Source organism: Pelophylax lessonae (assembly GCF_965119305.1).
Source record: "Pelophylax lessonae genome assembly, chromosome: 1".
Taxonomy (NCBI): domain Eukaryota; kingdom Metazoa; phylum Chordata; class Amphibia; order Anura; family Ranidae; genus Pelophylax; species Pelophylax lessonae.
Window position 1 is genome coordinate 568359305 of NC_138768.1, and position 27081 is coordinate 568386385.

Here is a 27081-nt window from a genome sequence, read left to right on the forward strand (position 1 = left end):
CAAAAGAACATTTTATTAACAAAACACAAAATATAGGAGCTTCAGATATTGCAAAGCTTAGGGTCTTTGAGAAATGCTGGGTCCTTGTATGTGACGGGCATAAAACCTGGAAGAGAAGAAATAAACATTTACATAGGTTTTGATGTACAACACACAATCTAGAATTGGGGTTGTAAAAAACAAACACAATCTTACCCATAATATGTGCTCTTTTAATTGCCTTTGCAATAGCTTTCTGTTTTCTACCACACAACCCTGCAAAAGTAAAAATATGTATAATTCGCAACACTAAAAAAAAAGCATATTTGCCAGCAGTAAATACATTTTGAGAGCAGATATGGCCTTGATGTTGAGCCTGAGGTCATTCTCTGAGCTTTAACCACTTCCTGCCCAGCCTATTAAAATTACAACTGGGTGGGTCCCTTTGCGTTCTGGGTGGACATCATGACATTCTCCCAGAACACAGCTGGTGACTGATCGCCGTGACCAATCACAGAAGATCACACTACAATTGTAAACAATGAATAGTGTTGATTCATGCCATTCATTATATACAATTGTGTTGCTAGCTGTGATTGGTCACTGATCACATGGTACAGACAGGGCCAATCACAGCCCATCTCTACCATGCGATTCGCTGTGGTCAATCACAATACACACCGAATGAATTAATTTCATTCTGCAAAAATACTGGTATAAGCAATTATTTGTAAAACAAAAATAATTCTGATCACTTCCCCAGAGTAGTACAATGGTAACACTGTATTGCTTTGCTCAGTGTGTTAAAAAAAAAAAATCTTACAGAAAGAAAGTTTTTTTTTTTTTCTTTATACACATGGTCACCAGTTATGTACTGTACCAGTGACCGTATCTGGGGGGGGGAAGTTAGTTTTCCATAAAATTGTGACAAAATAATTAAAACTTAAAAAAAAAAAACTCGCCATGCCTCTTACTAAATACCTTGGATTGTCTGTGAGAAAACTGATAAACATTTCATTTGGGTACAGTGTTGCATGACCATGCAATTATCATTCAAAGTGCAACAGCACCGAAAGCTAAAAATTGGTCTGGGCAGGAAGGGGGTGAAAACTATATTAAAGCCTTGTTTTGTGTTTGTTTAATTTAAAAAAAAAAAAAAAACATACTTGCCTGCTCTGTGCAATGATTTTGCACAGAACAGCTCCTATCCTCCTCTTCTCACGCCTGCGCTCCTGCTGCGTGCACCCAGAGCAAGCTGCTTGCTCTGGGGTCACCCAAGCAGGCGCCCTCCTGGCCCGTGGCTCTGTGTGTCTATTCACACACGGAGGCTCGGCCCCCACCCCCTCAGTCTCCTGATTGGCTCACTGGCTGTAGTGTCTGACAAGACACAGGCTCCCGCTTCAAAATACATCTAATGATTACAGACACTGCAATAAAAAGCTTTATTATAGACTTCTCTGTAAATGTATTTTAATGCACTGTTACTCAAAGTGTTGAAGGAGGTTATAGATTTAATTCTGACACAGCCCAAAAATATTTTCATTCTAGTGATTGCTGCCTGTGGAAGACACAAGAACAAGCTTAATCCGCAGAGCAGATTGTCTTTTTGGGGTCATTTTGGGAAGGAGGATAAGCAGAATAGATGCTAAGACCCTTTTCACACTTGTACGACTCCAAACTTGCGCCGACTTTGGGGTGCAACTTGGATACCTCTTTAGCTTTGATAAGTGTTAATGGACAACTGTTGCACACAAATTGCATTGTATAACATTCAGGTACAACTTCATGCAACTTCTAAAGGTTAACATTGAAGTCTAAGGCCCTCAATTTGCATGAAAGTTGGACCAAAGTAGTGCATGAACAACTTTAAGTTGCGCATAGAAGAATGGGTATCATTGGAAAAACATGGGAAATGACATGTCGTGCAACTCTGATGTCCCAAGTTGCACAAGTGTAAAAGGGGCCTTACTCAGTTAAGTTGGTTATCTCCCAGTGGGCATGCAGTATAATACTATATGTAAATGTAAACTCTTTGCAATGATAGCAAACATGGCTAGATTATTGTGGTAACCGTGTAGATTTACGTTAACCAAAAAGCACCATCTAGATTTCTAACAACACAAAAATGTCCAGGAACAGGCACACATTTACCAGTATTTTTAAAACTTATTTCAGGCAATTACTAAAACTAATTAAAAACATTTTTTTTTTAATAGACATGTTATACTTGCCTGTGTAGTGGTTTTGAAGAGAGCGGCCCCAATCCTCCGCTTCACGGGTCACTGCCAGTGTCCTGGGCTCTCTCCCCCCCCCCCCCCCCCCCTGCCAAGTGCCCCCATAGCCAGCGACCGCTTGCTATGGGGGTACTCACATGCCCGCTGCCTCTGTGTGTCTATGTAAGAAGGGTTGAAATTTAAGCGCTGGTACAGATACAACTTTACTCCATTAAAGGTCAAGGGTACAATTCAAGAAAATAGCCAATGCATTTGGGGAACTAAGTGTCCCCTTCATCAGGGCTTGACTGGCAACCAAGTGAACAAACCAGTAGTTAAGTCTATAGGACACACAGAGCGTGGCTCAGTCCCACCCCTACTCTCTGGCTGTGATTGAAAGTCAATGTCTCTGGTTCCCGCTGCTGTGTCTCAGCCAATAAGGAATTGGAGACCTGGGATTGCAATAGGGCTTAAAGAGGTTGTAAACCCATACAACTTTTTTTTTTTTTTTTTTTTTCTTGCAACCTGTAAGAGAAACACACAATGAGCTAGTATGCACGCGTGCAGGAGCCGACAGTCATGGCACGGGGCTCTGAAGAAACGGCACCAGCAGCCGTTCCTTCAGAGCGCATGCGCCAGTGACGTCATGGCTGCATGTAAGGTAAATATCTCCTAAACGGTACATGTTTAGGAGATATTTACACTACCTATAGGTAAGCCTTATTATAGGCTTACCTATAGGTAAAAGTGTCAGAGGAGGGTTTACTTCCTCTTTAAGTAATGGAGGGTTGTCTTGGGGAAGCTACATGCAAAAGGTTTTTTTGTTACCTTCCCCCAAAGTAAGGTAAAACAACAGTTGAATTCCTTTTCTATAGAGGTGATTGTAATACTGTAAACTTAAAAACTCTAAGCACATGAGAAATGTTATCTTTACTAATTTTATAAAATAGCTTTATACTCCAGCCTGCTGGCTTTCTTCTGAGAAGCACAAGTATTATATTTAAAAGCCATTTATTACAGTGAAATAATTACCTGTTATATGCCTTCCATAAATCCGACCAGTATGTGGTGACACAAACTGGGACAGCAGCTATTGAAGAAAGATGAAAAAGGTATTGTAAAATAAGTTCAATGTTAAAATATTCTCCTAGTGATACTACATTGTACAGTAATAACATTTGAAGTGCTAAGAGTAAATAACTTCAGCTATATCAGAATAATTCAAAGGATGTAATGAAGCTTGTTGTCCGTGAAGACATCATCAGTGTGTGATTTTTGCTTTGGATTATACTGAGCTATGTGTGGATAACAGACAGACACCAAGGCAGCGCCTGATCCTCCCAGCATATGAGGGAGCGCTTGCAGCAGTGCACTTGAATTCTACAACTGCAAACCAGATTATTTTTTATCCAAGCTAAGAACACTAGGGGGGCTAAAATGACCACAGCAAACTAAGCTCTATATAAATCAACCTAAAGTGCTTAAAGCAAAACTTCTCTGCAGTCAGACAAACCAGAACAGGGGATGTACATAAAATGTATTTAATTAAAAAACAAACGTTTTAGAAACAACTGCACACTCAAGTTCCATAGCCTGCCCATGTGCACGTGCCATTATAAGGGGCATTTACTCTCTGCTGATTTTTTTTAAATTGTTTTATATTATGGAAAATGACATAGCAGCAGTGGAAACACTCCAAACTTTAATGTGGATATAAAAGAGATCACTGACTGAGCCTGTCAAACGAAGTCAAACAGGACTTATTTTGTCTGACCCTTTACCTGTCTGCCAAACAAATGAACCTTCACGGTTTGGTGGAATAAACTTTAAAAATTGTCTTGTGGCAGCAGGGAATAAACTGAAATTAAAGTAGGTTCAAACCAGTGATCTTCATGTGCGCCTTAAGGTTATATAATGTACAAATTATTCTTAAAAAAAAAAAAAAAAAAAAAAAACATACCTGTACATTCTTGTAGTCGATTGGCACATCACACAAGATGCATTTTTTGGGGGGCTCCTTGAAAGGATTTTCCAGTGCCTCCAGCTACAGACAAAACAAGGAGATTTATTTGTGGCTGCTATTTAATCTATATTTCTTTTCTACATTATGAATATGCTTCTGCCATGCCAAATTCAGTATAATGAAACGCAAGCAACCGAGACACAGCCTAGGTTCACACTAGTGTGGTGCAGGGAACCACATTCCTGTTCAAATCACAAGCAATTCTTTTTAGTGCGATTTGAGCCCATTCATTTTGTATGGCTCAAATCGCATCGCACTGCATCCGTACCAAAATGGTGCAGTACCCCTTTTTTTTTTTTTTTGCCGTATTGGAATTGTTCACACCCATGCGATCCAATTCAGGTAATCAAACTGCATTTTGCGAGCTGTTTTCGGGGTGTCGTTAATTTAACCGACACTCACAGAAGATCGCATGAACACTGTATGATGTCAACGCAATGTGGGAAATGCACAGGATTCGCTGCGTTTCCTGCATTGCATATATGTGAACCGAGCCTCAAAGGTTCACTCCAGTCAGGCTAAGAAATACTAGTCAGCCTACAAAATAACCTACATACCCTTCATAGTTTGAAGTATCTGTGCTGTATGTCTTTAATTACTGCCTAGCAGAAATGCAGGTTTGCCACCAGGAGAAAGAGCCACTGTTAACCCCAGTAATATATCTAAAAGATATTACTGTTTCTGAAAGTAGGGTGTGGAATATTCTTCAGGCACAACTGCTGACTGGCCCTGCCTAAAATTCAGACCCCCTACTTCCTTCTGACAGTTGACATAACCATTGCTTTACCACTGGTTGTATGACAAGTTGCTGACTATAGCCTAAATTCATGCTAATGAAGCACCAAGGTAAGATTTTTCTTTCACATATCAAGCTAGCTGGATTTTAATGTCTACAACTGTCATCTTCTCCTTATGGAAATGCTGATTGCCTGGCTTGATCTAGGGTGACAATGCTCTGGACCTTTCTTTCAAATGCGTTCCTGTGTTGTCACCCCACCACATGTGCCTCCAGAGATATTAAATGCTCCAGGCTCATTGCATGTTCGGTTGTTGTCTCCATCACCAAGCCAGCTCTAAGCAATGACATGTAGCCACTGCAGGAGCATGCACATAATAAGTGGCAGCAAACAGGCAGCGGGTAGCCAATCCGCTTCAAACTTCAACATGTTTATTTAAGCTTTGACAATAAAACCTAGAAGCGGATTGGTTTCTATGCACAGCTGCATCAGATTCTGAGTGCACCAGTTTTAGTAAACACAACAGTAAAATCAGTCTGCATATGCAGTAACTCATGGTTGATATACTCGCTGTGGAACCTAAGGGGTTAATCCTCCACATTGTGTAAAAATTGGATTTTTGACTTAACGTAAAATCCATTTCTCATATGTTCATTGACGAACACAGCTCTTTATCTTCTTGACCATTGGGTTATTCTGCCCCCTACAGGAGTAGGACACTAAGCAGGAAAAAGCTTGACTACGCCTATGGGGGAGTCCTAGGGGGTATACTCCTACTCTCAGCCATAGGCACTCAGTTTTGTTACAAGCAGCGTCAGAAGAAAGCCAACTCCACAGAGGGGTGGATGCTGTGTCCGTCAATGAACATCAGAAAAATGGATTTGAAGGTAAGCTAAAAATCCCATGTTCTCTTTTGTTCATTGACGGACACAGCTCTTTAACTTCTTTACCATTGGGACGTCCCAAAGCAGTATCAAACATGAGGGATGGGAACAGCAAGAAAAAAATTCCCAAGGCTAAACCATAGCCAACCAGGTAACATGGAGCTCAACCATAAACAACTGGAGCCCACCTAAAAAACAAACAATACACCCTCAAGAGGACCAGGTCCTCTAGACAGCAGCCTGTAAAACCTTGCGACCAAAAGAAGCATCTGCAGTTGCCAACACATCCACCACATAAAACTTTATGTAAGTGTGCACAGACAACCAGGTGGCCGCCTTGCAAACCTGCGTCACTGATGCCTGATGACGGAAGGCACAGGAGGCACTAAGCGCCCTAGTAGAGAGTGCCTTTACAGGGAAAGGAGGAACCTGACCCCTGATGGAATAGGCCTGAACCACCGTCTGTCTGATACATCTGTAATGGTCGCAGAGGAAGCGGACAACCCTTTTTGAGGTCCGTCCGCGAGCACAAATTGGGAGTCTGACTTCCTGAAAGACTCTGTAGCTGCAAGGTACACCCTAATTGCCCAAACCACATCAGAGGCAATTTCCTTTGGATTTTTAGGCCTGGGACACAGGGAAGGCAACGCATTGTCTTCATTCAAATGAAAAACAGAGACAACCTTTGAAATAAACGATGGACGGGGCGAAGAACCACCTTATCTCTGTGAATCACCAGATAAGGGCGTTATACTGTCATTCACCTTCGGTTCTGACACCCTGTGCACAGAGGCGATAACCACCAAAAAGGCCACCTACTGGGACAGCGTAAGCAGGGAAATCTCCCGAATATTTTCAAAGGGAGGCTTCTGTAGAGCTGAAAGCACCAAATTAAGATCCCAAGGCGACAGCAGAGCCCGCCCTGGAGGGATCATAAGTCGGACACCCTAAAAAAAAGGAACGCACCAGGTAGTGAGTAGCCAAAGGTCGTTGGAAGATTACCGCCAAAGCCGACACCTGGCCCTTGATGGTACTTAAGGCTAACTTTTGTTCAACCCCCCTGTTGAAGAAAGGTTAAGATCTGAGCCACCGAGAAGCAAGGATGAACCCCAAGCGACTCACACCATGCAATGTAATCTTCCACGTACAATAGTAGATCTTCCTAGAAGTAGATTTCCTAGCTTTAAACAGTGTAGGAGTCACCAATTCAGATAAACCCCTATCCTTCAGCACCTGGCGTTCAACAGCCAAGCCATGAAAGCCAGCGACTGTATAGCAGGATGGAAGATCGGTCCTTGGGACAGCAGATCCTCCCCGGGGGGGAGCTTCTAAGGAAACATCGGCAACCAGCCGCACCAGATCGGCATACCACCTGTTGAGCCGAGACGCCAACAGACCACCTCGGGGGTGCCCCACTGGTGACACAGCTGATGAAACACCTCCAGATAAAGGGACCACTCCCCTGGGTCCAACGCCTGCCGACTGAGGTAATCCGCCTGACAATTTTCCACCCCAGGAATGTGTACGGCAGAGAGGGCTGGAACCAACAATTCCGCCCACCTTAGAATGCCGGCTACCTCCAGAGCTGCCAGGATACTTCTTGTGACCCCTTGGTGATTGACATAAGCTACCGCTGTGGCGTTTTCCGATTGAATGCACACTGGACAACCCTGAAGATGATCCATCCAATGATCCAGACACAGTCTGATCGCTCGGAGTTCCAAGACATTGATTGGTAGTCTGGACTCTTTCAGCGTCCAGATCCCCTGAGCAGAAAGCTTGCCGAGGAAGCCTCCCCAACCGGACAGGCTGGCATCCATGTTTACCACTGTCCAATACAAGGGGAGGAAGGAAATCAAAGCCACCATATCAGAAACTCCCTTGTTCCCCGACTCAGCCAGGTCTGATTGTCCAGAGAATGCAGAATCTTGGCCCATTTGGTCAAAATCTCCCTTGCAGGGACCTCGTATGGAACTGTGCAAACAGAACCGCCTCGAAGGTAAACACCAGCAGGACTAGTACCCGCATGCAAGTCCGGAGGGACAACCATCTGTTGGACAGCAGGAGGCGACACGCAGCCTGCAATTTCTGAAGTTTGTCCAGAGGTAGGAGTACTCTGGCCAAGGCAGAGTCCAGAGTCAGGCCCAGATAGTTCAGCTTTGTGGAGGGAGCCAGAGCAGACTTCTGAAAATTCAGAATCCAGCCAAACTCGCTGAGTTCATATTGAGATCTCCAAGTTTTGCACCAGAGCAGAGGGAGACTCTGCTCGCAGAAGGAGATCATCCAAGTAGCCCAGTAACGCGATCCCCCGTTAGCGTAGCAAAGCTAGCACCGGGGCTGACATTTTTGTGAAGACCCGAGGAGCAGAGGCGAGACCAAAGAGTAACACCACAAACTGATAATGCTCTTCTCCCACAGCAAAGTGAGAAAACGCTGGTGACTGGCACATATTGGAATGTGTACCCGCACAAAGCAGTTTAGCGCCTTGAGGTCCAGGATTATACGCACTTTGCCTTCCTTCCTGGGGACTGTGAACAGGTTTGAGTAAAAACCCTGAAAACATTCCTAAGTCGGAACCGGATAATCACCCTTGAAGGAACAGGTCTTGTACTGCTCCAAAACAGGCCCTTAAGCTGTCTAGAGACAGGCGCAAGTTGGAAGGAAAAAACCTTGCTTGGAGACAAGAGTGAAACTCGATCTTGTAGTCGGACCGAATTACTTCAAGGACCAACTTGTCCTGTACCAGGGAAATCCACAGATTTGGAAACCAGGGAAGAGGACCCCCCACAGCCCATACGGGTGAGGGCGCACCTTCATACAGAAGGAGCCTTGTCCACTGGTGTGGAGAAGCCCGAGCTTGGCTTACCAGACCAGGTTCGTTTGCAACCTCCTGAAGAGGCCCTGAAAGGCTTTGAGTCCTTGTCAGTCGACCCTGAGAGACAAACAAAAAAATAAAAAACTTTATGAGCGAAGGAGGGCCCACGGCTACGACGAGGTTCCTTGCCTTTAGTAGCCTGTGGAAGAAAAGTACTCTTCTCCCCCTGTGAGACCTTTAATGATGTCATTCAGGGTAGCTCCAAACAGGCGATCTCCTTAGAAAGGAAGATCAGTCAAGGCCATTTTTGAAGTCTGATCCGCAGAACAGCACTTGAGTCAAAGACACGCCAAATGACCACTGCTAAAACAGAGAGGAGAGCCATCAGGGGAGCCGCAGCCAAAGAGACATCACAGATAAACTGCAGCCCCTGGACCAGCTGTTCCGCCAGCTCGGCAAAGGCAGGGGAAGCTTTTCCCCCTCCAGGTCACAGCGTAAGAGCTTAGCCCACTCGGTCAGAGTTTGTGACATTAGAGCAATGGTGAATGCCGGCCTCGTTGACGAACCAGCCAGAGTGTACATATTGCGGGCCACAGCCTCCGCCTACCGGTCAGCCGGATCCCTTAAGGCCTGGGGACTCTTCAACCAGGATCATGGTTGCCTTGTTTAATTTGGAAACCGGAGGGTCCACCACCGGCGGGGCACAGGCCACATCTTAAGAAGGGACTCATAGGGGTAACGCCTAGTAAAGCGCATAGGAATCCCATGGGGACGGTTTGGGCGTCCCCACTCTTTAGCGACAATTCTGTCAAAATAGGCAGAGAAAGGAAACACCTTGCTGCTCTGGATGGCTTGTGAGTGCCATAGGGTACTTGCACCACCGTTGCAGCTTCAGCTGCGTTCTCCATCTTTAAGGTTTCCCACACAGATACAATCAGTGCATTCACCAGCGCCTTCTTGTGCGCGGTCGCAGACGTGGAGGAATCATCCTCACTATCAGAGGATTCCAGATGAGTGGTAGCAGACCCAGCAGGGTGACCCACATCCGTGGGGGCTGAATCAGATGCAGGATCTGAAAAGGCAGATGAGGGTGGGGGGGGCGCTTTTGCTAGTCCATCACCCGAAGGAACCTCCCAGGACCGCTGTCAGTGCATGGATGGATTGATGGTTGGGACCCGCAGCCTCTGGGAGGGGATCAGGTGGGGAAATGTGCTTCATGGACTCCATTAGAGAAGAGGAAAAGGAAAGAAAACCCCACAAAAAAACCCACCACCACTGACAAGGTACCAGGCAAACTGCACAACATGTGGCGATCTGGAAGAGAAAGATCCAGGAGTCAGCACTAAAGGATGAGAAGGGGCTCCCACCCCCAAAATCCCTGTCATACAGCCTCAAAAACATGGCCGTCACTATTTTCAATGAGAAAAACCACAAGAAAATGTCCACCAAGGCACAGCACAAAAGGCTACAAAAAAATGGCAGTGCCACACGGCTCCCAGGGGGGACCCAAAAGCACTGAAAATGATCCCAGCAGGAAGGGGCCCCAAGCCAGGTACAGCCCCCTCCCAAAGGTCAATCGTCCGGTCGCCGACGGCACGCTCCCCTCCCTCCATCCCTATCGCCAGCTCGACAACCCAGACTGATTTAAAAGGTATGGCCACCCCATGGGAGGGAGAGGGGTGTGGGCAGAAGGGGGGGTAACAAGCCCCCAGAGGACCACCAGAAGGGGGGGGGGCTGCGTGAGGAGGGGAACCCGGGGGTCCGACTGCCCCAGGGAGGGGCCAACGTCCACCCCAAAAACCTCCAGGGTCAGAGGGGGGGGGGGGGGGGGGGTTAGCTACTTACCATACCAGAAACAGGGTGGGCACCGCTCCTGACAGACCACTGCTCCATCGGAATAGGGGAGGTTGGCGGCCAGGAGGAACGCTGCGACCCAGGCCGAGGCCAGGTCACATGCACCCTCGCTAGACTTTTAACTTGCAGGCCAACCCCCGTCCAGTGGGGCTATATCACAGCCGACCTAGCACGGAGGGAAGGCCTGCGCGTGCTCGCTGGCCAGACTGGAGGAACCCTCTGGATCTAGATTATCCAGTTAATCGCCCAGTCCAGCAGTTGATAGTAGATTCTCTCACAGGAACAAAATAACATTCTCTCACAGGAACAAAATAACAAAGATAGGAAAAAATTCCATTTAAAAAGGAAAAAATTGCCAGGACCAAAGATTCCAGCAAGGAACTAGGTCTTTACTCCCGACTAGGCAGAAATAAACTGCCTATGGCTGAGAGTGGGAGTATACCCCCTGGGACTGCTCCATAGGCATAGTCAAGCTTTTTCCTGCCTAGTGTCCTACTCCTGTAGGGGGGAGCATAACCCAATGGTCAAGAAGATAAAGAGTTGTGTCCGTCAATGAACGAAAGAGAAAATGCTTTTTGATCCTGTCTTCTTTGCTGATAGCACAGAGCCTTGGAGGCACTCTGGACATGCTCTGTTTGGTGTGTGAATTATTAGAGAGTTTTTTTTTTTTTTTTTGGGAGGGCACATGTGATCAGCACAGGTCCAATCAGCAATGTCCAGACAAAGGGTCAGGGTTCATGCAGCCTCAGAGGACAGTCAGAGAAGAAGAAAAACTCCTCCTACAAGCTTTATCAGTGCTCAGCCAGACACTGATAGAATTCACAAGACTGCTATATACTGCTAATGAGAAAAAGGTATTTAGCAGTATATTTGAAACTAATTGCATTTCTATGTTCTGTGTAGTGTGGGAGACCAGATATAGTGAATGCAGGGTCCTGGGTTTAGTAACACTTTAAAAAGGTTCTTCAATCTAGAAAAAAAAAATTAAAAAGTCAGCAGCTACAAATCCTGTAGCTGCTGACTTTTAATAGCAGGACGGTTACATGTCCAGGGATCCAGTGCCATCCTCACCTTGGCTAGTTCTTCACTAGCATCAGAACTGTGGGCAGCCAGTTGTGCTGCTTGCGGCTTCACAGCAAGCTGCCCTGTGCTTTGTGAATGGTCCCAGGGTATTCTGGGACCTGTGATGGGTCCCAGAAGACTGAGGGGTGGAGACCTCCGAGCAGGTACCTATCAAAACTAGGGGGGATAATTTAAAGAGGAACCTCCCCTTTTGCGTGAAGTTCCGCTCTAATAATACACATTGACTGATGTAGCTCATAAATAAATAAAAAGACTAAAACGTAATAGGAGTGATTGTGTGATTTTTTTAAATGATCCAATCATGTGAAATGCAAATTCCTGTTTACTTATTTCATCTGCACATTAATGGATGTGGAAGGGACTATTCACACCATTTATTGTATGAAGATTCAAATCTTTCAATTAATCAGCCCAATATTTATAAAGATCTGCCCAAAATCCTTTCTATGTTAAAGCGCTTTGACCGCCAAAGAATTATCTGGGACACAGTAGCAATGTAGGGGCCAGCACACGTAACCACAGCAAGCAGCAGAGGAACAGGCAGCTGACACATCCCAAAGTGGGTAGGATGAGACATTTTCTTCAGTGGCTGAAACTCTTGAAGACAGCAAAGATTCAAGACACAGGAAGATAAATATTATACTTTTTACTGCAATATTTTTTGTAGTGATAGTATCACATTAAAATGACCTTGAAATGTTTAAATACTCTCAGATAACGCATTTCTGAGCCACTTTAAAATGCACTAGCGACTTGACCCTCTCCACTTCAGTGGAATACTTATGCAGGAATTTTGACAAGCACACTGCGCACATTTCTAAGATATCTATTATATTACATTCTGGTTCTTTCAAGTTATCTTCAATGGAAAAATGAAAACAAGATGTGGGCGAGACAATGGAAGTGGAGGAATGGGGCAAACTAGCTCAGTAAAATTCTAAATCATACATAAACACTGCCTTGATCGAGGTGAATTATAAGGTCTTCCTAAGATGGTATATGGTTCTGGTGAGGATAGAATCCTGCGTTTCGGGAGCCTCCTCACTGTGTTTCAGAGTCTGGGGTCAGAAGGGTACGGTGCTCCACATATGGTGGACAAACTCAAAAGTGAAGCGGTTTTGGATTCGCACAAATAATTTTACTCATTCCCTTACTCAGGTGAACCTCATTTAAACTCCACAACAGGCCCTTCTAGGACGAATGGTGGAGGGGAAACCGAGACATGTGAATCGATTAATACCTTTCATTTTTACAGCAGCCAAAATCTCAATTGCAAGATCCTGGAAGTCCCTGTGATCAAATTTGATCTTTTGAGGGCCAAGTTGACTTGGATCATGGCAAATGAACATTGGTCGGCAATCCTACATGACAAACTGGATGGATGGAGATGGATAACATTACTATATTTTGACCTCTTTCTCTTTACTCTAACCTTATTCTATTTCTTTCCTGACTTTTCTTTTTCTGAGTTAGTCTCCCTGTTCTGAATGCTGTATATTGTACATAGGCTAACATTTGTCACATAGTGTGCAATATGAAAACATTGTTAGCCCACACAGCCAGTGTGGTGCACACCACAAGCAACGTTCTCAGCAAGGTTTTTGGTCCTTTCCCTCTTTTCTTTTGACATAAGGTTGATATTTGTTGGTTTTATTCTATAACCTCCGTAGCTAAGTTTTCAATGGTGATGCGGAGAAGATACTTGCTTGGGTTGTATTCACCTGTAGAGTTACTTATTGCAGACAATTGCATTGTATTACAGTTGGTTATGTAATCATTGGATACCACAATGTTTCCACTTTGTTCACTATGCCTTTGTATGCTCTAGAATGTATCTGGAGATGGATTTGCATTTTTCCCTTGCCACATGCTTTCATAATGGCTTTTGTATTTTGAAATACTTAATAAAAATCATTGGAAATGGAAATGAAAATGACCTTCATCTTACAGTTAGTCTGGTCATTTAAAGTGGAACGAAACTGTATCTGAGCACCACAAACTGAAAACGCTATTTGATTCATTTTTAATATTTAAAGCAAACTCGCCAATCCATCTATGTCTCCAAAAACACCCCCCTAGCATTTCTGGCCACGGACATTTTGAGTAGGGGCAGATGATTCATGTAGCATTTACTTCCTGGAATCCATCTGCCCTTAGCTGAGAAATCCCCTCCTTCCCTCCTCTAGATGAAAGAAAAAAAATGCCTAAGGACGACTAAGACGTAGGACAATTTTTCCTAGGCCAGAAAACCAACTGAAGAAGTGTAAAAAAAAAAAAAAAAAAAAATGAACAGATAAATATAATATACCTCCCCATCAATTGACTAATGCTGGCAGCATAAGCATTAAAAATAGTTAATATAATTGAGTTTAGTTCCACGTTAACCACTTGCCGACCGCCGCACGACTATCTACGTCGGCGGTCAGCCCCTCACAGGCAAACTAACGTAGGGCTACGTTGCTTGCTTGTGAGGGTCTAGGGAGCGAGCGCGCGCTCCCGCTCCCGCGTGGTCACGGACCCCCCCGCGCGTGTGACCAGCGGACCCGATGTCCGCCGGCCACTCGGCGATCGGCGGGGGAGAGGGAGAATGTCAGGCAGCTTGTGTAAACAAACTGCCTGTCATTCTCCTCGCTGCAAAGACACTGATCACTCGGATCTAGTATGTAGATCCGTTGATCAGTGTCCTTACAGCTAGAGCCACAGCCAATCACAGTAGAAACCACGCCCCTAGGGACACACACAGCCCCTCCCTCCCAAATAAAGTTAACCTCTTCACTACCAGTGTATTTTTACAGTAACAGTGCATATGTATAGCACTGATTACTGTAGAAATGTCACTGGTAACCCCAAAAGTGTCAAAAATGTCAGTCAAGGGTCCGATCTGTCCGCCGCAATGTCGCAGTACCGCAAAAAAAATCGCAGATCGCCGCCATTACGCGTTAAAAAAAAAAAAACAACAAAAATTACAAAAATCTTTCCCTTTGTTAGTAAACGCGATAACTTTTGCGCAAACCAATCAAAATACGCTTTTTGCGATTTTTTTTACCAAACATATGTAGCATAAAACAAATTGGCCGAAAATTTTTAAAAATTTTGATTTTTACATTTTTTTTGGGGGGAATTTCATATAAAAAAATGTGAAAAATATTGCTATTTTTGCAAAATTGACGCTCTTTTTTTGTTTATAGCGCGTGATCAAAAAATCGCACAGGTGATCAAATACCGCCAAAAGAAAGCTCTGTTTGTGGGAAAAAAAGGACGTCAAATTCGTTTAGGTACAGCGTCGCACGACCGCGCAATTGTCCGTTAAAGTCACGCAGTGCCGAATCGCAAAATACCCCCTGGTCGGAATGGGGGTAAAATCTTCCGGGGCTTAAAGCGGTTGTATCCCGCTTTTTTACACTTTTACCTACACGTAAGCCTATAATAAGGCTTACCTGTAGGTACAAATAATATCTCCTAAACCGGCACGGTTTAGGAGATATTTACAGTGCATGCAGCCGCTCGAGCGAGCGGCGCATGCGCTCTGAAGGTCCGGGGGGACCTTCAATTAAGTTGCCGGGAGCTTGCCGGAAAAATCACTCCCGCGCGCATGCGCGGGAGTGACGTCATCGCGGCTCCGGCCAATCAGCGCGCTGGAGCCGTCTCTTCCGGCCAATCAGCGCGCCGGAGCCGCCGAACCCGGAAGAGACGCCGAGGGATCATGGCAGCGCCCGCATCGATGTCCGGGGGTCCGTGTCGGGGCTTCGTTTTAAGGTAAGTTAAACATAATGGGCTAGTATGCGATGCATACTAGCTCATTATGCCTTTGTCTTGCAGGTTTTTATTTTTTTATTTTTTTTTTAACAGGGTTTACAACCGCTTTAAGTGGTTAAAGAACAACCACCATTGCTTTACAGGTATTGTGATGGACTATCTTTATACTTACCCTATTATCATTTTTATTTTGTGAACTCTGGCTGGTGTCTTGAGTTACTAGAAAGACAAATTAAAAAGAGTTATCAATTCCATTCCAAGGTTTGTTTCTAGTTATATGAGCAAGGATGTTATTTTGTCCATACTGTATCAGTGCACAGATCTATACTCTTAATGTACTTAAACACTCCTGTATTACTAAAATTATGAAATAATAGGCAATGCACATAACAATATCGAAAAAAATAAATAAGTGTAAAATAAATTTACTACATCAGAAGTAACCTATTTAAACCACTTCAGTACAGGGCACTTTCACCCCTTTCCTGCCCAGACTATTTTTCAGCTTTTAGCGCTGTTGCATTTTGAATGACATATGCGCAGTCATGCTACACTGTATCCATATTACATTTTTATAATTTTTTCCCACAAATAGAGCTTTCTTTTTCTGGCATTTGATCACCGCTAGGTTTTTATTTTTTGCTAAACAAATTAAAAAAAGACCAACATTTTTGAAAAAAAAAAAAAAAGTTTCTGTTATAACATTTTGTAAATACATTTTCTCCTTCACTGATGAGGTGGCACTAATATGCAGCTCTGATAGGCAGCACTGGCAGCCAATACGGATGGGAACTAATTAGCATCTGTTGTGGACACCTCTGATGGGGACTGCGCTGATTATCACCGCAGATCCCCTTTCAGGAGAGCCGCTGAGGGAAGCCGATTACCAGCACTTCCAGGTTACCGCTGTGAATGGTCACAGCTGATCAAATGGTAAAGAGCTTACGTCATAGGCTCTTCACCGAGATTGAAAATGCAGTGTGTCAAGAGTGGCCCAGGGGGTGCGCACAAGTGGCTTATCCTGCAGGACATCATATGACGCCCAGTCAGGATAACTGATCCCCTGCTCGGCCCTCATTCTGCTATAGGCCGGGCGGGATGTGGTTTTAAAGACAAGTCAAACAACACTTCATAATCTCCCCTCCATGGAAGCAAACTTGTTTCTCCCTGATGAAGTCCATTTGACGATAAGCATCAGGTGAGTCTTACATTGGTACACACCCAGGGGTGTAGAAATGTTTTTTTTTTTTTTTTTTTTTTTTTTAAACTACTTGTCCAAGAGACTAAATCGGGGTCCCAATATACTTGTCCTGATAAAAGAAAAATAATTTTTCCCAGGATGGGAACGTTTTTTTATTAGGCAGGGGTTGAAGTTTTTTATTAGGCAGAGGCTGAAGTTTTTTTTTATTAGGCAGAGGTTGAAGTTTTTTATTAGGCAGAGGTTGAAGGTTTTTTTATTAGGCAGAGGCTGAAGGTTTTTTTATTAGGCAGAGGTTGAAGTTTTTTTTATTAGGCAGAGGTTGAAGTTTTTTATTAGGCAGAGGTTGAAGTTTTTTATTAGGCAGAGGTGCTTTTAAAATGTCTGGGGCTTCTAAAAATAAAAGGGGCTTTATGACAACTTTTGTTTAATTTTTAAATGTTTTTTATTTTTTGCTAGAAAATTTCTTAGATCTCCCAAATTTTAAATATTTTTTTAAAGCACAGGTCCTAAAGAATAAATTGGTGGGTGTTGCAATTTTTGTCACACGGTATTTGCGCATACTTTTTTCAAATAATCTTTTTATTAAAGATACACTTTTTTGCATTTTAATGGCTAAAATACAATAAATAATCCAATTCTTTGGTAAAATATAAAAGATGTTACGTGGAGTGAATAGATACCAAACATATCAAACCTTTAAAATTGCACATGCCACTGCAACAGCAACACACAACGTAAATTTTGCTATCGATAGGCGACAGTTTACAGGTTACCATTTTAGATATACACAGGAAATCTGGTGCTAGAATTCTGCCCATGATCTGATGTTTGCAGTGATACATGTATGGGACATCTTGTCCATATTCCAATCACAAACATTCCTTGATTACAGGCTCATCAGTAGCGGGTGCTGTAGTGATTACCAGCTGGACACTGGATAGATAACAGATCAGTACACATATTTGCCAGCACACCATGGATCTTTAACTGCAGTCCAAAACTTTTATTGCAGAAAGATGTCATCACAAAAGAATCAGTGCAACGTTTCGAAAGTCACACTGGACCCCTTTGGCATACCTGACCTCAGAAACGTTGCACTGATTCTTTTGTGATGAGATCTTTCTACAATAAAAGTTTTGGACTGCAACTGAAGATCCATAGTGTGCTGGCGAATGAATATGTGTGGGGCGATCACTGTTTGTATGTGTGCCGGACTGACAGGTGCGTTTGCCTTTGAACTGGGGTGCTTTAAGAACTTTTTTAAAATAATTTATTCATTTTTATTTTTACACTGTCCCTTTAATTTTTTTTTTTTTTTTTGATCATCTATTGCTGTCACAAGGACAGTAAACATCCCTTGTGACAGAAATAGGCAGTGACAGGTACTCTTTATTTGCTCTTTAATTGGGGTCAATAAGACCCCAGATCCCCTCTCTGCCCTTATATTGGTGTGATCAAATGCTTTTAAGTGAGATCAAATGCTTTTCATTTTTAAAAATGGTGCCGTTTACATCCAGGTAATCCAGAAGTGATATATGTTCATTGGTTCCTGTTTCCAGCTCCGGTCTTTGTTTGCCTCTATGATCAGCCAGTGAAAGCGCCAGCTGGTCCATTGCGTGTCCTGCTGCTTGAAAAAGTCATCCAGCAGCTAGTTAGCAGCTCGGATTGCTTTTACAAGAAAGACAACCGTCGACTCCAAACTCTGCTGTTTGCAGGGGCTAAATGTAAAAAAATTCATTCTTGCACGATGTCCAGAACTGCATGTCCTGGGCGTCAGGCGATAGGAATTAAACATCTTTGACACCCAATACTGAGACACTCTTTTAGGCCTCGTTTACACTTCTGTTGCCCTCTCCACACTCCAAAGACATGCTGGTAGGTAGTTTGTTGGCTCCAGTCTTTAAAATGGTATGAATGTGAGTTAGGGACCTTATAATGTAAGCTCCTTTAGGGCAGGGACTGATGAAAATGTACAATGTACAGTATATGTAAAGTTCTGTGTAAATTGTTGGTGCTATACAAGTACCTTACATAAATAAAAGGCATGCTAAAGCTGCATGATTCTGGATAAAGTGAGAAGCATGGTTTTTTTGCTTAAAATAAAGATCACAAATTTCGGTGTAAAATCATCTTTCACATTCTTGCAAAAAAATCGGGCTATCTTTACTGTTTAGTTTTTTTTTTTTTTTTAATTCATAAAAGTGTATTTTTTTCCAAACAGATTGCATTTGAATGACGGCTGCGTGTGTGACATAAAATATTGCAACAACCATCATTTTATTCTCTAGGCTCTGCTATATTATATATATATATTGTTTGGGGGTTCTAAATAATTTTCTAACAAAAAATACAGATTTTAACTTGTAAGCAACAAATATCAGAAAAAAGCTTGGTCTTTAAGGGCCCTTTCACATGGGTGATCCGATCCGCCTGAAAAACTGATGGACCGTATCGGATGCTCCATGCATCCCTATGGGGCAGCGGTCCATTCTCATCTGATCTCCCCATAGAGGACAGCGGGGATCTGACAGCTCCGTCTCTGCACACAGAGCGGAGACCGAGCTGTCATCCGCCTGCTCAGTGGGGATCGGCGGATCGATCCCCCGCTGAGCGAATTCGCAGCCTGTTCCCGCATCGCATCCGCACATCTGGCATTTCACACGGCCATATGCGATACGCAGGGGATTTCAATTAAATGTTAACGACACCCCCAGTTTGATCGCATATCGCAGTGCGAACTGACAGTTCCCACAGGATCGGATCGCACAAGTGTGAACCACTGTGCGATCCGATCCTGATGCGGCTGAAAAAAAGGGTCCTGTGCATCTTTGGTGCGGATACAGTGCGAATTTCAGCCGTAAAAAGTGTATGGCTAAATTCGCATCCGCACATGAGATCGCATGTAATGAAGGAGCAGTGCGCTCTGAATTACATGCGATCTCTGCAAACGCACTAAGAGGTTAAACTGCCTTTATTTACAAACCGAAGTTCATTTCTTTGATCTAAAAGAATTTTAAAAAAAAAGGATATAGGACTCTTTCACACGGGCGATCCGATCAGATCCGCCTGTCAGTTTTTTAGGCGGATCTGATCGGATCCTCCATGCAGCTTTATGGGGCAGCGGATGTCAGCGGAGACACCTCCGCTGACACCCGCTGCCATCCGTATCCGATCCTGTCTGTGAAATCTGGACGGATTGAAACCCTATTTTTCCATCCGTTCAGGGATCGGATGAGAGCGGACAGGCGGTCCGCTCTCATCTGATTCCCCATAGAGAGCAGCGGGGGCTGTGACACCTCCCTCTCCGCACTGCAAGCGGAGATGGAGCTGTCATCCGCCTACGGAGGCAGACCGTGTGAGCACCCGTTCACACTGGGGCGACCTGTCAGGCGACCTGGTCGCCTGACAGGTCGCCTTCCATAGAGAAGGTGCGGACCCGTTCTAATAGGAGCGACACAAGTCGCTCCGACTTAGAAAAAGGGTCCTGAACTTCTTTGGGGCGACCCGGAGCGACCTGCATAGACTTCAATGTCGCCCCAGTGTGAACGGGGCCTCAAAGAGCCCATATTGTAAATCATGTTTATAGTTGTCTCCATGCGCTTGGTAATGTTAGTAAACATTTGCTGGAGGCTCTTTTTTTTTTTTATTTGACAGCTGTGAGTGAGCAGAGAACAGCTCGGCACTGTATGAAATCGAGGAAATGCAGTTTTAAGATCGTGAGGAAGGTGTATGCCATATTGTTGAGTGATCTCTTTTACTATTTACACTTCAAGTTCAGATATTCTTTTAGCCCTGGTGCTCCAACACTGGGCCTTTGTCTCTCCGATCCTACAGCTGCAGTCATCTGCAGCCACTCTACCCACCCCTCCTCTCCTCCTGCCCAGTCACTTGTCACTTTCTATTATGTGAACCCAAAATATACAAATAATTCTGTAAATGGATAGAATGAAAGTGAATGGGAGAAGAGAGTCTGGAAGTCATACAGCAGCCACATCTCTCCTCTCAAGAGAGCCGTGAGTACAGCAATAGCTGTAAATAAAAGAGAAAAGTCTACAAGGTGGTATACGCTTTGTTGGGCTTAAATTGCACCTACAATCAACAGTTAAAGGGTAAGTCCACCCCTGGCTGTACCGGAGTCCCGTGTTTACCTGATGTCAGACTCTGGGTTGTCACTTCACCGATCCAGGGATATGAAAACCCTGTGGCTAATTTTCATATCGGTACCCTTTAGCATGTACGGATAGGAGGCATTCTAATTGGTCAGGACGGCATTGAGCAATCTGATTGCGTGTCCCTCTGCTTGTAAAAGTCACCCAGCGGCTAATTAGCAGCTCGGATTGCTTTTACAAGAAAGACAACCGTCGACTCCAAACTCTGCTGTCTGCAGGGGCTAAATGTAAAAGAATTCATTCTTGCACGATGTCCAGAACTGCATGTCCCGGGCGTCAGGCGATAGGAATTAAACATCTCCCACCAGAGTCCATTCACTCTGCACTGAGGTGTGCCATGACTGATTGCTAAGCTGTGCGGCTCAGTGTACATTATACAGAAGATGGTGAAAAGGCAGGTAAGTCTAAGATACATACCTACAATACACAGCTGCATGCTCACTAGTTCTATATTTTGTCACTCTACTTCCACTTTATCACATTGCACCATAATGGTCAGGTGTGGATCTAGCCTGCAGGCACAGACAGAACTCCCTGTGTACTCAGTGACCCCAGTGTGATTGTGAATGGAGGAGGCTCACCTGGGCTGGCTGTCCCTGTACTGTACAAAGTGACAGGACTGCACCATGACGGTGACACCGCTCTGCTCCTCACAGCACCCTGCAATAACCTGAACACCAGCATCTTCATCTTCCTCCTGTGACCTGCAGGGGGAGCGGAAACGCAGCAAACTGTTTCCGGTCAGTGCACCGCTCCGACTCACAACACAGCTCCGTGCACTACAGTTCCGCAGCCACAGCCCACCTCGGTCAGAATGTGCTGGCGAGACCGTCTCTAATGAGCAGAAATAAACTGGCCACATAGAGAAGAAAATGCATTCTCTTGTTAAAATTGATATCGTTTGCGTTTTGCTATTTTTCCTTGCCCATATGAAAAATGGCTGCCTGGTTAATGACATCATTTTTGTGCGTCTCCTGGAAACAGCTGTCTAGATTCAAACCTCATCATCCAATGGCTGAGGGTGAAGTACGGGGCTTTGGAAGCGGGGTTAGAGCCTGGCAGCAAGTGTTTAGAGGTGAGAGGAAAGTTCTGGAATACATGTGAGCGGGAAGTTAACCCCTTCTGAGCACTGCAAAGATGGCCATGGAGCAGGTGGTGAACAGGGGGCCTTATCTATAGATCTGACCTGCAGCCGAGCCCCCCTAGGGCTGTTGTGTCTGCTCACAGGACACTTGTACTACTACACAGCTTTTGCTTTTTTTTAGTTTTGGAGTGGAGTGGGATTAGAACACCTGTCAGATTTTATTGCTGTCTGTGCTACTGTTATGGAGATTCACTCTCTCTATCTGTTTATTGTTATCTTCTAAAGCAGGGATTCCCAAACTACAGCCCTGCAGCTGTTGCAGAACTACACATCCCATTAGGCATTGTAAAACTCTGACATTCACATACATGACTAGGCATGATGGGAAATGTAGTTCCTGAACAATGGAGGGCCATAGTTTGGGAATCCCTGATCTAAAGTAAAAGAAAATTCCACATTTTGGGTTGTACCCAGAACAGTTATAGAGGAAAATCTTCTAATGGGGACGTTAGTTCTAGTGACACCTCAGTAGGGTTTCCGCCTCATCCCTTTAAACACAAACACATATGAATTACACAGGTTTTGAGGCTAATTTATTGCAGATAAGGCACCACGTGAGTTTATTTACCACCTTAATCAGCTGCAGAACCTGTTTAAAGGGATGAGGTGGTGTTGTAAAATTTTGTCGGACCCGTGAAAAAATCGGACCTCGTCACTTCCGGTTATGGGAGTCTCAAGTGCGCATGCGCACCAGACATTATCTTGGTTTGATAAACTTATAACACAGAGCGACCAGTTGAATGAGAGGAGGCGGGGCTAAGGTGGGACGGAAGACACCGCCGCGTCATCTGCAGAGCTGAATAGAGGAGGCGGGACGGAGGTGCGACCGTGTAATAAATGCAGGACTTTAGCGACTCCTTCTGTTTTATTATCTTTACTAATTATCGTATTATTTACCCTTAGGATTTCATTACATTTAGTATTTCTTATTTTGCATTATAGAAATACTAAATGTCATGAAATCCGAAGGATAAATAATACGATAATTACTAAAGATAATAAAACAGGGAGTCGCTTAAGCCCTGCATATATTACACGGCCGCACCTCCGTCCCGCCTCCTCCGCCAGCTCTGCATATGTGCCTCCGTCCCGTCGCACATCAGCCCTGCCTTCTCACAATCAGCTGTCCGTTCTCTGTTATAATTTTGCCAAACCTCGAAAAATGTCTTCTGCGCATGCGCACGGACGACTCCTATCAACTGTTTTGTGACGCTCTGTCACCGGAAGTGACGAGGTCCGATTTTTTTCACGGGTCCGACAAAATTTTAGAACACCGGCAACCCTATTGGCACCTCATCCCTTTAAAACTGAACACACATTAATTACACAGGTTCTGCAGCTGATTAAGGTGGTAAATAAACTCACGTGATGCCTTATCTGCAATAAATTAGCTTTAAAACCTGTGTGTTTGGGTTTAAAGGGATGAGGTGGTAACGCTACAGCCCAGGACTCAATCACTTTGAAGGAATTTCCTTTTACTTTCTGTTTCGTCCAAGGGACAGGAAGTGAAGGGAAATCTCCCCAAATGGAAAGCAGATGGCAAAACAAATCTGACAGTGGTTATAACTAGGGATCGACTGATTATCGGCAAAGCCGATATGCACTTCCCCCAAAATATTGGTAACCGCCGGGGGCCGATTCCGAAAGTGCTTGTACCAGTGTGATGCCTGCAGCTAGAGGCATCACCCCGATACCAACGTCCATAGCCAACGGTCGGCTGTCTTGCAATGACAACCGATGCGGCTGAGAAGCCACTCGGCTGTCATTACAAGGAGCGGGAGGGGAAGTCACCCCCCCCCCCTCTTGCCGCCTTCCGCAGCTTGCCCGGGTCTCCCGCCCCATCGGGAGACCCGGGCAACCAGCCTGCATGGCCGACGAAGACCCGATCAAAGCCGCATTGATCAGTCTCCATGTACTCGGCGCCAGATTTAAAAAAAAATACAGCATTCAAAACAGCCAAACTTGGCGTTTTGAATGCTTTTAAGTGCGGAGGATGGGTTTGGGGTATTTTAGACCCCCAGATCCCTCCACAAGAGTACCTGTAAAGAAAAATAATTATGTAAAAAAAAATGTTATTTTAAATGTACAAAAATATCGGCGCATATAGGCCAATACTGATCTGCATTGGCCAACATATCGGCAACGAAAAACCGATATCGGTCGATCACCAGTTATAACCCTCCCTTACTCTGTCCAAAAAAAAGAAAAAGATTTGCCTTTAGCAGTAAACCTTTTAGGTACTGAACTAAACATGAGAATGAGGTTTAAAGTGATTGCAAATAATTACCTTGTAAAACAACCCATTCAGTTTAACCACTTCTCAAGGATTTACCCCCTTAGTGCCGGTTCACACTTGTGCGATGCGGGAACGCTGCGAATATGCAGTGTGTTCCCACATCGCATCCGCACATCTGGCAGTTCACACTGCCATATGCGATACGCAGGGGGTGTCAATTAAAAGTTAACGACACCCCCAGTTGCGATTGCACATTGCAGTGCGATCTGCAAGTTCTCACAGAATCGGATCCTACTAGTGTGAACCACTATGCGATCCGATCCTGATGCGGCTCAAAAAAAGCATTGCATGTAATGAAGGAGCAGTGCGTTCCGAATTACATGCAATCTCGCAAACCGCACAAGTGTGAACCGGCACTTAATGACCAGGCCATTTTTTGCGTTACTTTAACGGACAATTGCACGGTCATGCGACGCTTTACCCAAATAAAATTGATGTCCTTTTTTCCCACAAATAGAGCTTTCTTTTGGTGGTATTTGATCACCTCTGCGATTTTTATTTTTTGCGTTTATAAACAAAAAAAAGAGCAACCATTCTGAAAAAAACAATATTTTTTACTCTCTGCTATATAACATTCCCAATTTAAAAAAAATTGAAAATCAAATTTTTTCATCATTTTAGGCCAATTTGTATTCTGCTACATATTTTTGGTAAAAAAAAATCCCAATAAGAGTATATTGATTGGTTTGCGCTAAACTTATTGTGTCTACAAACTAGGGAAAGATTTATGTCAATTTTATTTATTTATTTATTACTAGTAATGGTGGTGATCAGCGATTTTCAGTGGGATTGCGACGGACAGATCAGACCCCTAACTGACATTTTTGACACTTTTGGAGGGACCAGTGACATTACTACAATAAAAATATGCACTGTTACTGTACTAATGACACTGGCAGGGAAGGGGTTGACACCAGGGACAATTAAAGGGTTAAATATGTTCCTAAGGGGTGCTTCCTAACTGTATGGGCTTTCTGCATGAACACAGAGACCTGTGTTCCTAAATAAGAGGAACACCTGATCCCTGTGTTCATAACTGACTGAACAACGGTCTGCCGGGTTTACAATGGCAGACCGCTGTTCTGTCTCCACTGGGAGCAATCGCGGCCGCCGGACCCACTGATTGGTCAGTGGGTCAATGGGTGCACGCGCTCCCCCACGAGGTACATCGTTTTGCGGGACAGAGCCAACCTGCTGCTGTAAAACTATGGTGGCTGGTCGGCAAGCGGTTAAAATAGAAATGAAAGGCAAAACATTTGTTTGTAGATAAATAAAAGAATCTCCTTTTTGTATAAGTGATCACATTCCCCCGTTCCCTCTGCTCTCAGCAGTATAAGAGCTGGGGGAGGAGAAGCAACAGAAAACTGAGCTTCCCAGTAAATGGCTGTGCTGGGGAGGTGTGTCAGGACAAGTCTGATTATTGGAGGGATGCAGGCTGAGTTCCCAGCACAGTTATGTAGTGCAAGGCCTGCCAGATTGCATACACATTGAAAGTGTTTAGATTTGACCTCATTACTGTATATGGTTTTGGTAAATCTAAAGGAAAAAATCTAAAGACAATTGTGTAGTGTGTATGGCCTACGAGTGTGCACTGTTCACCTTATTTTTTTTTTTTTCAAGCCGAGCCATTTGGAGGTGCTTGGCAGGTGTTGGAAACTTCTGTTCTGCTTAGCAAGCACTGCTTCTCTAAAAGTTGAATGTTATTATTTAAAGCGGAGTTCCACCCTGGATTTTTTTTTTTTTTTTTTAATACCCCCGGGACAGTCAGGGCTAGTGCATTCCACAATGGCTAGCCTCTGATCTGTCCCGGGTTGCACTTACCTGCAAGACGAAATACTTACCTTGCAAACGTCTTGTCCAGCGCTGCCATCTCAGATGTGGGCAGCTTGAAGCCAGCGCGTCCTCTTCGGCGTCTTCTTCCGCCTTCTGTGGTCCCACGATGCTCTGCGCCGGCCCCGACGTCACTTCCGGGTCGCGCGCGTCACCCCTCCACAGCTTCTGGGCATGCCCAGAAGCTGTTTAGAAGGGGATGACGCGCGCGACCCGGAACTGACGTCGGGGCCGGTGCAGGCGCAATGATTCCTGGGAGCTATGACGTTCAGCTCCCAGGAATCATTGCAGAGCCAGGAAGTGACGACGGGCCGCGGCCGAGGAAGGAGGAAGAAGGAAGTAAGGTAAGTATATTTTCTTCGCTACGAGGTAAGTAAAAAAAAAAAAAATATGCGATTATCCATTTCTTTTTCAGGTGACCCGGAGCGAGAAGATGGAGGTAAGTATAAAAATAGGGTGGAACTCCACTTTAAAATAGTGGTTTGAAATAATACCACATTATGGCCACTAGATGGAGCCAAATAAATACTTATTTTGCTCAATCCGGTGGTGATAATGCAGTTTTTCTATTTTTCATAACTTTTGGCCTGCATAAGAGATGGAACATTCATTTTTGCCCCATCTGCACAGAACAAGTGTACCAGCACTATTGTTTGCTGAATTGCTATGCAAAATATTTTTTCTAAATGCACCTCTAAGTGTTTGGTAGATACTGTGGAGTCAAAATGCCTGACAGTATCTTGCTTCTCTCTGGGACTTTATTGATGAGATGTACCTGGACAATTGAGCCCCTGGGTCTGTATGCTTGCATGGTCGTATTAAGAATAGAATAAAGGAGGTTGTGCTGTACTGGATAAAACATCTACCCATGCTTGAACACATTACCAGCGTGCCGCACTTTAATTAATATTGCCATTATTCCACTTATTTTGTGACCATCTGTTATTTGTTGGATATTTTAATTGACAATTAAAAATGTTTCCATTTTCTTTTCAGGGTGTGATCCTAGTGCTTGAAGAAATGAATACAAATTAAATAAAGTTGAAACGTGGTGGTACATTATATTACTCTATCTCTTGGAAATTAATCTTAAAACA

General features: G+C 44.3%; 1 protein-coding gene across 1 annotated transcript; it reads right to left on the reverse strand.

Annotated features, from left to right (window-relative positions):
- On the reverse strand, positions 1 to 21454 carry MRPS18C (mitochondrial ribosomal protein S18C). The gene is made up of 6 exons (XM_082274397.1): positions 21296 to 21454; positions 15517 to 15563; positions 4153 to 4236; positions 3225 to 3282; positions 196 to 255; positions 1 to 106 (listed from the first exon to the last, which is right to left on the reverse strand). The coding sequence occupies exons 1-6, from the start codon at positions 21402 to 21404 to the stop codon at positions 42 to 44; spliced, it is 423 nt and encodes a 140-aa protein (XP_082130523.1). The 5' UTR covers positions 21405 to 21454; the 3' UTR covers positions 1 to 41.
- Between the last annotated feature and the right edge of the window lie 5627 nt (positions 21455 to 27081).

Excerpts from the sequence above, each read along its gene's own strand:
- MRPS18C (XM_082274397.1), bottom strand. The coding sequence starts at position 21,404 with ATGAAGATGCTGGTGTTCAGGTTATTGCAGGGTGCTGTGAGGAGCAGA. Across the intron at positions 3,283-4,152 it reads TCGACTACAAGAATGTACAG|CTGCTGTCCCAGTTTGTGTC; the intron begins GTATGTTTTTTT and ends TTTCTTCAATAG. Across the intron at positions 107-195 it reads TAAAAGAGCACATATTATGG|GTTTTATGCCCGTCACATAC; the intron begins GTAAGATTGTGT and ends CTTCTCTTCCAG.